At 39.9% G+C, this 17,748-nt stretch overlaps 1 protein-coding gene and 1 pseudogene across 1 annotated transcript in view; one reads left to right on the top strand and one right to left on the bottom strand.

The window, feature by feature from the left end:
* Positions 1–712, bottom strand: part of LOC147817949 (tripartite motif-containing protein 16-like) — a 1,739-nt pseudogene extending 1,027 nt beyond the window's left edge.
* Positions 1–17,748, top strand: part of LOC111669744 (receptor-type tyrosine-protein phosphatase N2-like) — a 234,607-nt gene that overhangs the window by 53,710 nt on the left and 163,149 nt on the right. The window contains exons 7-9 of the mRNA XM_023426189.2: positions 2,180–2,491; positions 3,067–3,107; positions 5,617–5,990. Of these exons, the coding sequence (XP_023281957.1) occupies positions 2,180–2,491; positions 3,067–3,107; positions 5,617–5,990 (727 nt within the window). The remainder of the gene's footprint in view (positions 1–2,179; positions 2,492–3,066; positions 3,108–5,616; positions 5,991–17,748) is intronic.

Genomic DNA, 17,748 nt, shown 5'->3' with positions numbered 1-17,748 from the left:
ATCAGCAGAGCCATTGATAGCTTTCACCTCCAGTTGAAGCACCTTCACATTGTTCTCTCTGACTTTGATTCTGTGCAGTACTTTGCATCGACTCAGCTGGAGCTCTCTCTGCCTCTCAGTCCTTTCTGCTGCAGCTGAGACTGTGTCGTGGCCTTTATGTTCATCCACAGAGCAGAGATAACAGATACACTGCTGATCAGTGCGGCAGAACATCTTCATCACCTCATCATGACGAGAGCAGATGTTCTCCTGGAGCTTCTTGGAGGGCTCCACCAGCTTGTTGTTTCTTTAATGGAGCTACATCATAGTGAGGCTGCAGGTGTTTCTCACAGTAGGAGACCAGACAAACCAGACAAGACTTGACAGCTTTCAGTTTTCTCCCAGTGCAGAAATCACAGGCCACATCTTCAGGTCCAGCATAGCAGTGATCAGCAGGAGCAGCTTGGAGTCCAGTCTTCTTCAGCTCCTCCACTAAAACTGCAAACATGGTGCTTTTCACCAGGACAGGTCTCTGTGTGAAGGTCTGCCTGCACTGAGGACAGCTCGAGATTTTCTTCTGATCCTCTTCATTCCAGAAGCTTTTAATACAGTTCATGCAGTAGCTGTATCCACAGGGAATAGTCACCGGATCCTTTAGTCGATCCACACAGATTGAACAAGACAAGATTTCCAGGTCCAGACGAACTCCTTTCTGCGCCATTTTACCTCTCAGTGGCAACAACTGTCTGAGTTTTAAATTACTTAGAACTTTCACAGCGCCATTCAGCTTTTTTACTCCACCACATGTTTGTTCCAGCCATCTTCAAACTGATCTGATGGGGAGGAAACGAGGAAATATATGGACAGAGTGACGCTTGCTGTGTTTGAGCAGGAAGAAGAGGGAATTTTGTCAGGCTTCGACTCATTCCAGTACAAGCAGCAGCAACAGATGAACAATGATAGAGAGGTTTCAGACTAAACTTTCATTGAAATCATAAACTTGCTGTATAATAATTTTTTTTTAACATATTTAATACACGTCTTTGTGTCATTTGTGACAAATCAGACCAAATCTAATCATCAGAGATCACATTCTTTCAATCATCATCACAGGGGTAAAATATTTCATATTTATTCCCCAGTGACAAGAAAGTTTTGCAAATACCATTTCAAATGTGACCTTTTTCAAACATAGTGTTCAACCTGAGCTTGATTACCCCCCTCATTTCATAATGAGTACAACAGTAACTCAAAATGAAATAGTGCAAAATATACCATAACACTCTTAAAACAGCTGTGTGTTGATCTTTGTGTTGAATTAATGTACTTTCTACAATGACATGGTTTTCACACATAAAAAGTAAAAAAAATTTAGAAAACTGGGGCTGAAGCTCATCTCCTCTTACTTCCTGACTGTGAAATCTGGATCAGGCCTTGTGCCCCGCCCACCACCTGCTTGCTCCAGGTGGACAGGTGAAAGAGCAGAGAGTTTCAAGATGGTTAGAGGAGGAAACATCAGAGAGTCTCAGCCACATGTTTGAGCCTCAGTCAGACCCAGACTCAGATGAGGAGTCTGAGACCAGAACCAGAGACTAGTAGACGTATCAGAACGGTTAGCGCAGTTAGCATCTTTTATTTGTTTAGGTTGGTTGTTAGCTTGTAACTGGCAGTAGCTGGCACAGTGTCAGTGGTTGTGCTAATACTAACTCTCTCTCTCTGTACTGACAAGGTTTCAGGTGTATTTAGACCCGCCCCCCCAATCCCCACAAAATGACAGGATTGGTTCCTTAGGTTGTGTCTTAATCTGTTTTTATGAGACTGTCATTGGTTCACTGCAGTTCAAGGTGGAAATTTCAGCTCATGATGTGTTGATGTGATGAATCTAAGTCCAGTATTCTCTCTCTCTTTCTCTTTGGCTCTCTGTCTGCTGTTTGCTGTTGAGCAGGTAGTGGACAGTGGCATTTCAGTGTTGTCTTTCTTAAAACAGCTGCCTGCTGCTGTTATGAGAATGGTGAGAGTGAACCAGAACAGTAAGTTGTGGTCCAGACACATAAACAATGAGCTGAAACTCACTGTGAAGCTGAGGACAGCTGCAGATTCCACTCTCAAGTAAACATAGGTCGTTTAAAGCATTTATTCGAAAGGACAGTGTCTGACTCTGACTGTTATTTTACCTCTGTCACGTCCATCTCTCCTCCAGAGAGGTTCATTGAGAACGTTTTGAAGAACGCTGGGAGGCAGCATGTGGACGTGGACGACCTGACACCACAGGACCTGGATCAGCTGTCCAGCCTGATCGCCGACGCCCTGCAGGTGGTCGACCAGGACCAAGGAATCAACAGGGGCCTGACTCGCATGAGAACTGGACCGAGAGACCTGGAGGGAGAGCTGAGGAATGGGGAGGGAGAAGAGGAGGAGGCTGCCAGAGATGAGGAAGAGGAGAAGTTGTTGGAGACTGCTCCAACACTGAAACCACAGGGGAGCATTTCTAAGATGCCGGCAGCACTTCAAGGTAATTTCATAGTGATTCATTTTGTTTTTACACAATTTAAGTATTGAGCAGACGCTGAAAAGCAAGTGTATGGTATACACCCAATTCTGTATGTCGAAAAAAAAAAGGAGCTCTCAAATAACTCGGCACAAGAGTGCAACATAAAAATCAATGTGAAAATTAATAGGCATCCTGTTTAGCTCAGAATAAACAGAGTCAGTTTTAATGGTTCACTGTCCACTGAGACCACTCCGACTGAAAATGTTTACACTACAAGTAAAAGCGCCAACAAATACCTTAAAAATGGCTAAAAAAGTACTGAACCATGTTGCACATTTACTGATGTTTTTTTCAGGGTTTAATAACGAGAGAAAATCAGTGAAAAACAAAATTACCACAGGAGCACATCAGTCAAATATAACACAAGGATGAGTTTGCAATCAAGAAAATATCCTTGAAATTTGAAGATATGCAACTGGCTTTAAGCTCTTTGTGCACATTTATTATTGTGCTGTTTGATTAAAACATTCTCTCTTTCTATACCCCTCCCTGATGAACACAAAATGTATGAATGTATTTACTCTTTCTCCCAACAGAGCGCCATACGGATACAGAAGAGCAAAATGTGAAGGACACGGTAAGCGTTCAGTTTGTGGTAAGAAAAAAAAATATTCTGTATGAGGAAGGAAATGAACCCCATGCCCTGCAGTTTTCAAAGGAACTTCAGATTGTGCAGTTGAAGGTGAAGTAACTGTCCAGAGAATGTAGCAGGAACTCAACATCCTTTGAGAAAATTCAGAATAAAGTTATACATAATATACATAATGAATTAAGTCTAGTTTTCAGAAACTTTTGGCGAATTTGTACCTTTTTTTCAATTCTGTCATCCTGTAAAGCTAGTTGTCAAACTTAATCATGTAGTACTGACATAATTTTTCAGTATGGTTTAGCATGTTATTCTTCTACAGATGATACTGTCACTTAATCCATACTATAGTACTTTTATTGATAAAAAGAATTCAAATTAAAAATTCCAAAAAACTACATTGTGCAAGTAAGTACTACATGAGGTTCATAGTGGGATTTGATACAATTAAATATGATCATATTGTTTCGCTAAAGTCAGTAGTCTCAGTGCTACATTTTGGACATGCTACAGTCTCCACAGATACATTGTTATACGTTGAATAGATGAATAGATCCAGACAGCAGACCTGCAACTTGCATTGTTGTTTCTGACTGAGATCCTTGTAATATGCATCTTCCTCAAGTTATCAATCTTGTTGTGTGCTTTAGGAGAAAGTTGGCAGATCCACACGAGCAACAAGAAAACTACTTACTTAGATACATAATTTCTATTTCTAAATGTCTCCTGCTGAAGGTGCTTCATTATATTACATACCTTCTAAAATTTAAAGCTACTGTTCATCAGACCAGAAATTTACCTAGGGGTACAAATAAAGTAACCTACCTACCTACCTACCTACCTACCTACCTACCTACCTACTTACCTACCTACCTACCTACCTACCTACCTACCTACCTACCTACCTACCTACCTACCTACCTACCTACCTACCTACCTACATACCTACCTACTTACCTACCTACCTACCTACCTACCTACCTACCTACCTACCTACCTACCTACCTACCTACCTACCTACCTACCTCATGGCTGACCAGTACTCCAGTACTTTGCACCATATAATAGAATGAATTGCAAATTATTTTAAATTGGAATGTCTCATCCTTCTTGATGAATTTAAAGGTCCCATATTGTATAAAGGTAGATGTCCATGTGTTTTTTGATTATAAATCAGGTCTAGGTTCTATATTAATACTGTGAAAGTATCAAAGCCTCAGTCCACAGAGAAATGCACACAGCCTGTTTTCAGAAACTGAGCCTTAAATCAGCCATCAGGACTTCTGTAACTTTGTGATGTCACAACAAAGCAGTCACCACTCTCAGCCATGCCCCAAGCCCTGCCCACCTGGACCCACCATCCAAACTTGCAGGATTATGTTTCTCTGCCAATCAGAAGAGAGGCTCAAAGCCTCTCAGAAATGATTGTTTCTGATGCTGTTTGCTGTGTTTTGTTGTGTCTTCAATCTGTACTTTGTGTCTTACTGGTCCCAAAAATAATTTGATATTGTAAAGAAAATTAGATTTTTAAGTGCTCACAGACAGAACAAGTTTAATCAAAGTAAGCTTTTGGCTCAGGTAGCGTTGTAGTTATTCTGCTATTTGGATCTTGACAAGACGAGCAATTACCCTGAAGCTAGCAGCAGAGGAATAACAGCATATTATAGTCCCATTCAGTTTAAACTCTGACAGGTTGGCTGTTCTTTGATTTAAAGCAATTATTTCCTCATGCTTGAAGCAGTACATTGTCACCCACAGAAAAGCTCCCACCAGTTCAGTTTCAGCCGATTAGACAAAAGATCTTGATTGAACGATGTCTCATTACTGAAGTCTGATATCTGAATATGTTATTATAGAGGTTTATGAGTGTACTGTCAGAGATGTGTTTAAAGTTTTTGAAATTTGAATAATTTGTCATGGTGCTAAGCTATTTGGAGATCCTAAACAACTTAAACTGCCTGCCAAGAGTAGACAGAGTAATAAACTCACATTATTTAATTAAACTCATATCTAGAGGTATGAAAGGGAGAAAAATTTGCTACATTAATGCAAATTTTACTACAACCAAAAGGATTTCTCTTCAGATGTAGACGTAGTATCTGGTATGCTGTGTGTGTGCAGGACTTGGGCCGAGGAACTGGGCCTAGGTTGAGCCAGAAGAAACACAAACATGTGACCCAAATATTGGCCAGAGTAATTCTGCTATCTGGTAATGGGTCTGCATAATAACTACAATAATCTGGCTACAAATTCTTTACAGCACAGTAATGACAGCACAGCTATTTTCCAAATCATCCAATTTCGGCTCCTCAGACTAAATAATACCATTGTAGATCTCCCCTATGCTCTCCCCTTTAACAGGTGCAACAAGGAGACGTTAGTCAAGCCCAGTCTGTACACCGCAGCTGAAACGAGGTCTAATCAGTCAAATGAAAACACCTGTGTGTGGAGGCTGAAGCTGACCCTTTCTTACTCAGAACACTTCTTTGTCATTTTTCAGGCTGAGACTGGAGACCTCCTCACCAAACTTCTCGCCTACCTGGACAAAACCTCCTTGAACTCTTATTCCTCAGCAAGAAACCGGAACGACGTTGCCATGGAGACACCCGCAGGCCAACAGGTGGGGCTGGAGAACGTCCAGAGTCGGACCAGCGAGGCGGGAATAACGGTGCAGAAGAAGGACGCCACCCAGTCTGTGGAGGAGGTGTCAGAGGTGGAGGGCTGGATCAAGGAGGTGGCGCCCCCTCCTGCTTCCCTTGTGTACGACGAGCCGCACAAGAAGACGCTGCATGTCCCCGAGCTGCAGCTGGACGTCAAAGACAGCAGGAAGAAGGCTGACGACGATGTCTTTGGCTACGTCATCACCGACACCGAGTGAGTACGAAGCAACTGTCACAGCACTGGTACACAGGAAGTATTGATTGAATATTAGTTACTGATACTGATAAAATGATGTTGAAAAATCTCATATATCGCATCACAAACAAATTCTTTTGATAAGGAGCCTCTTAAATTTGGTTATTAAAAAATGTTATATATCTGTTCTCATACACTCAGAATATTTAGTGGACAGAATATTAAGAACCTCCTCTGAATATAATACAGTACAATTCAACAGCACCACACACTACAAAAGCCCTTAAAATGACCATTAAGTTGAATCAACACATCAACACTGAACTTTATCACCTCCAGGAGGGTAGGAGTTATTACACATTGCATTAGACTTCATTAGTTCTAGCTAGGTGTATTACAGTGTTGTGCATGAACATGTTCAATGAACAGTGCTCATTGAACATGGTGATATTTTTTGTGAACGCTGAACTAAATGAATAAGTTTACAAATGATGAACGTGAATGAGTGAATGCCGGAAAACACTTCGTTTTCAGTTTTACGGTACGCCGCATGACGTCTCCATAGACACGGCCCACCATGGCTGGTTCTAGCGGTACAGGCAGTTTTAAATGTAACTCATGTCTGGGATTCTTCAGTGGGGTACAATAATTAATTTAGTTTGAGGGTGGCAATGATTTGGGGCTGATGAAGGATGGGTCGAAGGAGGTTCTTTTGAAAAAGAATAGCGGCCTATTCATTTAAAATAGACGGAACAAATGAATGTGAACTAGTTCATTTTTGGAACTGTGAACTTAATTTTCATCTGCACGAACTGAACTTTGAACTTTTTTTTTTTTTTTTAAGTGTGAACTGGCACAACACTGTGTATTAATTGTGGTAAGCTAATTTTGGCCAATAATATTAACTGGCTGATTTCTTAGTCAGTCCCTAATATTGCTGCATACATAGTTCAGTCTTTAGATGTGTTGATACTGTATCTTATTGGCTGTCTAGTCGATGACTAAATATTGTCCTGTTACCAGGTATTTTATAATGTGTACTTAATACCATTCTACATGATGGACTGATCTCTGTATTTGCATAATCAAATAATTGATCGATTCCTTACCATATACAACAGTTCATCAGGCTCACTCTGGACGTGGCAATATATAGATTAAATGAATCAGTAAGTAAAAACAACGCCATCTTTCTCCTTGATACTACTCATGGAGCCTCCCAGGGCTCGAGCATAAGAACCTCCCGTTGTCCGGGAGCCGATAAAAACAGGATCAGAGAGGATGTAATTTAATTTTGGGATAAAAATTTGGACGAGAGTTGGACAAAAAAAGACCCTGGTAATGTTATGAATGCAGATATCTGACAACATATACACTCAAACATCGCTGCTGGTATTGATTGCCAGAGTGATTCTGGCGTCCCCTGGTTTTTCTTGCACTGAAATCTCATCTTTCGATATAAGAGGTTTTTAAGTTAGTCTTTGCTTAATCAGGAATGTAATTGAACCTAAAAGCTGAAATCTAGAAATTTAATGTTGCAGTTTTTGTTTACATTATACATCATTGCAAACACACTAACCCTGCCTGAACAAATGTTGTGTGTGTGTTTGTGTGTGTGTGTGTGATTTGTGTTTTATTTATCTTAAAAGTCACTTTGAGTAATTGAAACTAATAATAACGTAGAAAAACAAAGTCTTTAAATTCGGGATGGTCCACATTCATTTCAGGGACAGATTAGATTGTGTGGTTCTGCGTAAATGGTGAAAATAATTAGTTAGGAGCCCTGAGCCTCCATGTGTAATGGAGATCAGAGCTGTTGTTGATATAAAGGATGGAGTCAGTGGTGTTTACTTACCTCTGACATCTTGAGTCTGGTATGAATTTGGGGTGGAGGAGATACCTTCCTGCTGTATAAGAAGACAGATAAAGAGTTCATATCTCTATAATTCTCTGAATGCCTGTCTAGTATTGTCCCACTGTATGACAGATTGGTAATCCTGGGTGATTTTAATATCCATGTCTGCTGCCCAGGCAAACCTATGGCAAACAAATTCAAACATGTCCAGGACTCTTTTGGCCTCTTTTCTCTTTTCTCCAGCGTGTAACTGGAGCCACCTATGTGCTAGGACATACACTTGACCTCATTATGTCATTTGGCCTCACTATTGACAAACTCAGAACTGAAGATGCATGCTTCTCGGATCATAATCCAATAGTTTTCAGTACCACCCTATCAGGTCCCCAGCTTAGTGTCGAAACATCGAGTTACTACTCTTGCCATATAAATTGTCTCACTGCACTTCACTTCGCAGAAGAAAGGCCATCACAACCTCCATCTCTTCTACTGCAGAGCCTCTTCTGATCCCAGATAAATTGATCTCCCTCTTCTACTCCTCCTGCTCAGCTATCCTGGACTCCGTAGTCCCCCACAAATATCGACATCCCAAACTTAAAACCTATCAGTGGCTGGGTGATTCAGCCCGCTCCCTCAGGCAGGCCTGTTGTAGAGCTGAACGGAGATGGAAAAAAGATCACCTCTCAGTCTCACTGGAAATATTTAAAAATTGTCTGCCAATTTTCAAACAGCAACCAAGAAAGCCAGAGCTAAGTATTTCTCTGAGATCATCAGTAAACATTCTAACAGACCAAAAATTTTGTTCAGGGCTATCAATTCTATCCTCGCTCCCCGCCCCTCCCACAATATCGACGCCTCTGTAAACTCCTGTGAAAAGTTTTTCACAGAAAAAATTTGAAACATCAGATCACTTTTCTCTCCCTCTCTCTTCGGCCCATTTCTAGACTGCTTTTATTGCAAAATTACTGGGAAAAATTGTTCTGTCACAACTGCACTCGTTTTCTGAATACCAACAAGATCCATTCCAATCAGGGTTCAATGCCCTCCACAGCACAGAAACAGTTCTGTTAAAGGTAACCAATGACCTACTGCTCACTGTTGACTCCAGGAAAAACACCTTCCTCATTCTACTAGACCTTAGTCCTGCCTTTGATTCAGTTGACCATGACATCCTTTTAACAGTCTAGAACAGTGGGTTGGTATTAAGGGTACTGCTTTAAACTGGTTTGGATTCTACCTCAAACACAGGACTTTCTCAGTGGCTATAGACTAGTCCTCCTCCTCCTCTGCCCCTGTCACCAGTGGGGTTCCCCAGGGATCCATCCTCGGGCCAGTCCTATTGAGCCTAAACATGCTGCCCCTTGGATACATCATCAGAAAACATAACATCTCGTGCCATTTCTATGCTGATGATCCACAGCTCTACCTCCCACTAAAACCTACAGACTCCCTTCAACCTCTCCCGAACTGCTTTAATGACATCAAGGCCAGGATGGCAAACTACATCCTTCATTTAAACCCACCTCACAAGTAATCTTCTCCACCTTAGCCCATATGTGAAACCTCACGCTAAAAACCTGTGTGTAACCCTTGATTCCAAGCTCTGCCTTGATAAACATATCACCTCCGTTGTTAAAAGTAGTTACTTCCAGTTAAGAACCATCTCCGAACTCAAACCGATTCTGTCCTTCAATGTAATCCACGCTTTTATCACTTCTTGACTAGACTATTGCAATTATCTGTATTAGGGTTTCATCAAACCTCCGTATCTCACTTGCAGTTGGTCCAGAATGCAGCTGCTAGGATGCTGACTGGCACTAAAAAACACAAGCACATTACCCCAGTCTTAGCCTACCTTCACTGGCTTCATGTTGACTTCAGAATTCAATTCAAGACCCTGCTGATTACCTTTAAGGCTCTCAATGGTCAGGCCCCACCTTACATCTCAGATCTCATCCACTGGCACTCAGCTCCTAGATCCCTTAGATCTCAAAGCTCATGTATATATTTATCTAACGTAAGTCTACAATATAAACATATATACTTAAACATACATATTTGTATGGACTAGACATATATGTCAATATATGAAATTATTCCAATTTCTAATACATTTCATATATAATTTTTACATTTGTGTTTTTATTTTGTATGTACATATATGTCATATATGGAAATTCGATATATGTACATATGTATTTATATGTTCTTTGTTGTTGCTATCAGGGAGAACTCCAGTTTCTCACTCACCATGAAATGGGTGAACCAGCCTTTCATACTTAGAAAGTAGATTAAATTATATTACCAAAGAGGACACTGCATGTCATCTCCTTCCTTCATTCTCATTCACACAAGGGGCAGATTTATTTTCATATTAGTTCCTCTGATCCTCAGTTTGAGATTGAAGGTCTAGAAGCAACATGTGTGATTCTGGTTTAAGAGCTTTGTGGCTCGTCCGTCCGTTCATGAATGACGCCGTCACTCAGAGCGACACAGCGGAGAAGCCACAAGTGTTGCCTTAGAGAGGAAAACATGTCTTTGATGTTGTTGTTGAGGTCACACCTGAGGCTCCACTATATGTTGAATAATGGAGAGCTGTTCACAGTGTGCTCTGTGAGTCCTTTTTTTTCCTTGAACCTCCTACAGATCATTAGTAGTATACATGGTGGTTTTCAAAAGCTGAATTCAGTCAGTCAGGGCGAATCATTCCTCTTTACCCTCCTACACCAAAAAGCGGTATATCACAGCTGTTCTTGAATTAAAATCAAACAGGTGTCAGTGCAGTGTTAACCAAGCAGCCCCCAACAGCATGAACATTAAGCTTTTATGTGGAAGAGGTATTTTGTCAGCCTTAGGTAGATAAATGTCAAAGCATCTGGCTCATGTTAATAAAAGCTGATGATTTCCAGATGTAAAAGTGCTCAAATTAAGCAAGAAATCCTAATTTATAGTAGCATGTTTGTAGGAAAAGTGTTTGAAGGAGAGAGAGGAAGGATTTTGTTACAGATGCCTCATCTACTGTATGTTTATTAAATGTGCTGATGAGGTTTCTTTTACCAAAGGCTGTTTGGTTTTTGGGTGCAACACACCTTGAATGAAACACAGCAGTAGCTCAATCAATAATCGGCTACACTGATTGGATGGCATAATTGCTGGCCCAACTTCCTTGTCATATTAAAAACTAAATCTAGCAGCAAACAACCCGGTCCCTATTTCCTGATGACAATCAATCATAGACTCTAAGAATATTTTTTAACCCTTTTGATTTTTTTTTATTGCGGTAGTGCATTTCCACCACTTATAGGCTTTATGATTATGTATGAAATCAACTGTGGTTGTCACTGCGTTGTAATTTCTGGATGGAAATTGTAGAGCTATGAATAGGAAGAAAAAACCTGCAGCAGGCACATTGACCTGACAATATAATAACAAAAATAACAAAACATGGAGACTAAAAAGAGAACATCAGGAAAAACGACTCTTTAGCCAAATATGATACAACAAGTAAATATTTATACATACAATATATAGTGGCTTCAGACAGTATCTAGTATCTGCTCATCACCTGGGTCATACCATCCCTACGGTGGCAGCATCATGTTATGAGAAGGCCCTTCATAGCATGATGCTCCTCACCCTTCAGCACAACATTTGCACAATGCATACAGCCAAGACATCGCGGGAGTGGCCTCAGGACAAGTCTCCAGCCGGGTTTTACGTTACCGTTTTGTGCAAAATAGAAGCAATTTGTTTTTTTTTTTTAGAAAAGTCGACAAAACACAGTTGTGAATGATCTGTGTTTCTATTGAGTGATGTTATTTGAATAAAGCTAGGTTTTCTCTTTTATTATATTACTTGGTCAAATAGTCTGAAAAACCACCACCAAATCCATTTTTTGCAACATTTAAGAATTTTTTTTTTATACTAGTCTATATCTAGTCTACCAGATTTCTTTTTGGTTAATTTTACATGACAAGAAGTGCAAGAAGGACAGTGTCCTCAAAAAGTGGCAGATGCATCAATTCTGTTAATATACAACTAATGAATCTGACTAATCTAAAAAATGAATCGATAAAATGTCCACTGACATTGTCTTTGCCACCAAAATATCAGATGTTGCAGTACAATATGTTCTTGTAGTGACTACAGCCTTACTAAACCTTTTTTATGGTCATGTTTAGGCACGTTGTTAAGGTTATGGAAAGATCCTGGTCTTGGTTTAATACAGAAAAAAAGTCCAAAGTGACTTGAAGCAGGAGGCACCGCGATCTTTCTCTAACCTTCAACAAAGCGCTCTTGTTGCCCAAAGCTAAACACAGACTCAGGATGCAAAGCCTGGTCTCTGGTGTCAGATGCTGCACTTTGTACGCCCACCATCCACCACAACAATCTCCCGGCAACTCTGTCGAGGTCCATAAATGAAGTGCTTCATTCACACACACACACACACACACACACACACACACACACACACACACACACACACACACACACACACAAACACACAAAAAGCTTCTGAACATAATAACACATGCAAGCTTAAAGATTTCTCTGTAACCTGTGCAACAGTCAAGGATCAAGCTTTAAAAAGACTTTGACAGATTTGACTGACAGTGACAAAGTGAGACGAGCGCAAACAAAAACAAAAAGAACATGAAAACCTCTCAGTGGAAGTAACCAGAGCATTGTCATGTAGCACCACATTGCTTATAAGAAGACGCAGATTGAGGAAATAGGTTTTCAGGGCCTTTAGGAAATGCTCATCAAGTTGTTCCAAGATCAGACATCTTGTTTTCTGTAATACCCCCCCCCAGTGAAGACTCTCGGCAGACGCTACAGTTTACAGATGTCCCCTTAATACCTCATATGTAGACTATTGGTAAATGCAAAAATTTACAGATGTTGCCTGAATGTCTTATGTGCAGGAAATCGGTAGACGCTAGCTACTGCACACATCATCATCATCAGCATCATCATCAGGGGCTCTACTTAGATGGGTTTGGGGCAGCGGCAGGGCACTGTATGGTGCTTTAATGGGAGGTTTAAGGGGATTTATAGTTGTCATTGCGAATTGCTGGTTGCTCAGGAGAAGCACCTCAACATTTTTCTTATAAATATGTTGTTAAAACTTGTTAGATGGAAGCTGTGTTCCCACGGTGAAGCTGATAAAAGGCAGGTTTTCACATGTTTGAGCTTGGTGGAAAATCTTCAGTCAGCAGAAACTATACTTTGACAGGACTTGACACAGCAGTTCTGTCAGATACCAAGGTATAACTCCTGTAACTTCATGAAACAGACTTGGGAGCCGTGCCGCTCTGATCACAGGTGAACTGGAGGGTTTAAGTTGTCCGCAGTCACTTTTGCACAGCGGATGTCAGTCTTCAGTGTCAGCTCAGTAGATTCCTCTCTAACCCTTTACTATGACTCCTCAAAGGGTGTCTTGACATAACCGTGAGATCGCCGAACTTCAAAAGAACACCAAAGTTGTCCTTGACAGCTTGCATTGTGTCAAATCTCTCCTCGAGAGAGAGCGAAGTGCAGCGTCAACCACAAGATGGAAGAATACCACTTCAAGACTTTGTATCACAATGAGGCCGATGAAGAGTCTCTTTCTCTCGAGTTACAAAGCTTCCTCAGTACAAGAGTGGTGTCGTTTAAAACCCTTTACTGTGTGAAAGACACGTGGTTTTCAGCTTATCTGACATTCGCCCTTATTCAATGAGGGGCTCAAAAGACTTTCATTTACCTCAGTGTCGTACTTCCAATCATCAATTTTTAATCAGATTTAGAGTTGCTCATCTCTGGAATTCACTTTGAAATGGTCTTTAATAACTTTAGAAACACTTAAAAAAAAACAAAAATTTTTTTATCTAAATAGAATTTTGTGTGACTATGTATTACATCTCTTGCACATTATAGTGTTCAAACTTCCGTCTTGATTTATAATTATTATTATTATATTTTGTTATTTTCTTTTCTATTTTCTATATCTATTTGATGTTGTATTGCTTTATGTAGTATGTTTTTAGCGACTTGTTGAAATGAAGGGGAGACTTTGAAATAAGCCCTCTGGGCTTCCTTCCTCTCTTTTTTACTGTGTAATATTTATTTGTAACTTCCGTGCAACTAAACTAAACTGACAGTGAACAAGGTTCTTTAATGTTGTCCATTTCTGAGTGTCACCATAAATAATTGAAGGTGCTGTAGATAAGAAAATCTAACAATATCTTCATCCTAAAAGGAAGAACATTTACACATGAGACAAAGCTCATAAATGGCTTCTATAAAGTTGCCAAAAACTAATGATTCTGAAAAGTCAAAGAAATAAAAGGGTGTGGAAAAACACAAAATGCAAAATACATACATCAATCATACAATTAAATATTTAATTAATATGAAGCAATAATCCAAACAATTTTAGACCATGATCCGTACATGTTTAGACTAGTTAATGTATTATTTTCAGTTAGAGATTAAAAGAATGATTTGTTAGATAAAATACATGTATATTTGACTTTTTGCTAAATCACAACTTTGATATGAATGATATACGATTTTAAAGTATTTTTTAAATTGCCCATAGAGGAGTGAAGTGCGCTGTGGTAAAAGAAATATAAAATACAAGCACTGTTGCAGGACTACAGGTGGAACAGGTGGAATGCGACAGATTAGATTCAAAGTTCTGACATTTTGGCGCCGTGGCAGGGGTGAGCGCTGATAACAGGAACCTACCAGTGGATTCAGTGTATCACCTCCTCCTGTGGCCTTGGAAGAGGAGGAGAAGGAGGAGGAGGATGAAGACAGGGTGATTCATCACAGCTGGAGGAAAACACCTGCTCCCCAACACACACTCACAGCATTTTTTTTTTTTGCCACCCTTTAACCCAGCAACCTATAAATGCTTTTTCCATGTTTTCTTCCACACACCTGACATGAATCATGATGCACATTACTGTTGTGATTTGCATCTAAAAAAAACTATAATATTCCAAAATCTCTAAAAAATACCAACTGCTAAACTAGATTCAGTTTTTAATGCATTTCACTCCCTAATTAGCTTAATTGATAAAGGGGGTGTACAGGGTAATTGACAGAAAAAAAGGTTATGTTTTTTTTTTTTTTTGTAATCCCATAAGTGAATAATAGCTTATAATTATGTAATTTTCCAAACTACATTCACCCACGATCCCTCTGGATTTGTCACCGTCCCCTGAACATTTTGTTTCCCAGTTTTACACTCAGTGCACTCCAACAGTTTTAATTTGTAAAACTAGAAGTTAATATAGAACAAGAACAGTGTGCTCTTTCAAAGTGGTGTTATATTTGCTACTGATTTACCTCCTGCCTCCTGAATGTGACTGTATTTCCTGGAAAGGTTTTCAGCAGCATCACCTTGTTAATGTCACAATGAAGCATCTGCAGAATCAGCTCACATCTATCTGAAATCACTGCACATTGCCTGGTTTTATTTTTATGGTGGCAATTTTAAATGAGCTGGATCTTACTGGTGGCATTATTGCTGATTAGATTTAAGTGTGACAGCGTTTCTTTCACCTTCACTTTCTTTACCACCATGTATTTGCAGAGGTAGCTCGGTGTGAAGGGGTCGCTGGAGAAGCCCTCAGGGCAGGAGATGTCTTTGATGTCGGAAGAAACTGTGCTTCTTTTCTTCACTGAAACTTCTGGCTTTCCTATTACTACATCCAACAATCCTCTCCTTAGGCACTTCTGTACCCAGAGAACAGGAATCAGATTCATGTTTGACAGTCTGCAGTAACTGAACTCTGACTCTGTTCTCTCCAGGAGAACAGCGACATTGGTTATCTGATCAAACATTTAAAACAATGACAATAACCTTCCCATCCAGAAAATAAAGTTAATGAAACAGGTGATGTTGGAAGTTTGGTGGCTTAGTGACTACTTGTTGGTCGTGAAGCAACACCTTATATTAAAGCTTCCTCCACTATAGACTCTTCATTCTCTCAAAGGTGAACAAAGTGGGGGGAATTTGCAAGGTAAAGTTTACCAAAGTTGAGCTCTGCAAAAGCAACGCTAATTATCTTTACAGGAACATCCACAGATTACTGCAGTGTCACTGACATGAATTGAATTTGGATTTGATTTGAATTGGATTTTTCTAGCAGCCCTGTTAGGCTGTACGTGAGCACAGCAGTATATGAGCTCAATGCTAATATGCAGACATTTAGCAGGTATGGTATTGATTATATCCAGCGGAGTTTAGAGTGTTAATGATCTAATATTTGATAATTAGTACTTATGATTCAGGTATTTTGTCATAAACCAAAGCATTGGACAAAGTGAATTTTTGACCTGATGATGGCGCTAAAGCAAAAGTCACTGGATCATAGAAGTTGATACAACACATCCAGATGGTCATGTGACTGAATTCCACTGTAATCCATCCAGTAGTCATTGAGACATTTCACTCAACGACAAATATTAACTTAATCGTGTCGCTAAAGGAATTATCACATCAGAGGATCACTAAAGTCAGTAGGATATATCATCTGGGAACCATGAATGTCTGTGCAATAGTTTAATGCTAATCCATCCAGTTTTGAGATATGTAAGTGGATACTTGAAAACTTTGACCTGTTGCTGGCACTACAGAAAAAGTCACAGGGGATCATCCTCTTGAGCCGTAGACTGTATATAAAAATTGACATCAACTCCGGGTCTGGAAAATGAAACCAATGCAGAAGTGCCTTAAACTTGCATTCTATCGAATGACCATCAGGGGGCGACTCCACAGGTTGCAAAAAGAAGTCAGATTGTATTGAAGTCTATGGGAAAATGACCCTACTTGTCACTTGATTTATTACCCCAGTAAATGTTTTCGTTATGTGTTTATGGTCCGAATTGCTAGTTTGAAGTTTTCTACAATACAACACGATGTTAATTTTTCAAATTATGGTCCTATTTAAAAGAAAATGGATGTTAAAGCAGAGTGGTTTTAGGGTGTGGCTACCACGTGATTGCTACACAGAGGGACCTGCCTATTAATCTGGATAGGGCGAGAGTGGTGTGTTGAACATTTGACTTGTTGTTGTGGTTTCAGTTCATCAAAGTTAGCTCCAACATGTCTGCCTGAAAATGTCTTGTTCGGCGTTCAGTTGTTCTAAAAGACACTTGGAGGAGTCAGCGGATCAATTTTTTCCGGTAAGTACATTTTGTTTTAAGCCTATTTCTTTGCTAGCCAAAATTAGCATCCCTGTTATTATAACAGTTCAGGTGAAGATACACCTTGCTAACCGAGCTAGCCAGCTAGTGTGTCGCTGACAACTTAGCCATTGCTATACTAACGTTACCTGGCCCCACTGGACTGATAACCTGTGTAAACCTGGGTTAGCCCGTGGAGGTGTTCAGTCAAAGCCCAATAAAAAGGTACATTTAATTAACGTTAATCTAACGACGTTTGGTTTGTGTTTCTTGCACATGTGACCCAGTTTAAGTGATCTGTGTTGCGCAACATTAATGTTAGTTAATACATTGTCCATCAAGACGTCGTGATAGTTCAAGTTAGGATAATGTGACGTATACAAAATGTATAGACAAATATTTGTCATATAGATAATTGTTAATTTAATACTCAAACCAGTCCTCAACTGAAGCAGACATTCATGCACCTATCCTGAAAGCTGATAGATATTTGTGATTAACTGTGATCCACCACATCTTAACTCAAGTGTTTGTTTCTTTATTGTCATTTGAAAGGTTTCCACACTGTGAAAACAGTGATCTGTGCCAACAGGAGGAGGACCTCATGTACAGAGCAGCCCATTTGTTTCCATTCATCTGGTTGTGGAGAAGGGAGACTGCATGGACATCCTTATTTCTCTAATGTGCTGTGATGATGATCCTAGAAAACTACTCCCAGATGAAATGACAGACCAATTGTTG

The sequence above is a fragment of the Seriola lalandi genome, unplaced genomic scaffold (genome assembly GCF_002814215.2).
Source record: "Seriola lalandi dorsalis isolate HSWRI2012SDOR001 ecotype SW California unplaced genomic scaffold, Sedor1 jcf7180002054816, whole genome shotgun sequence".
Classification (NCBI taxonomy): domain Eukaryota; kingdom Metazoa; phylum Chordata; class Actinopteri; order Carangiformes; family Carangidae; genus Seriola; species Seriola lalandi.
This window is presented reverse-complemented; position numbering and strand designations above follow the sequence as displayed.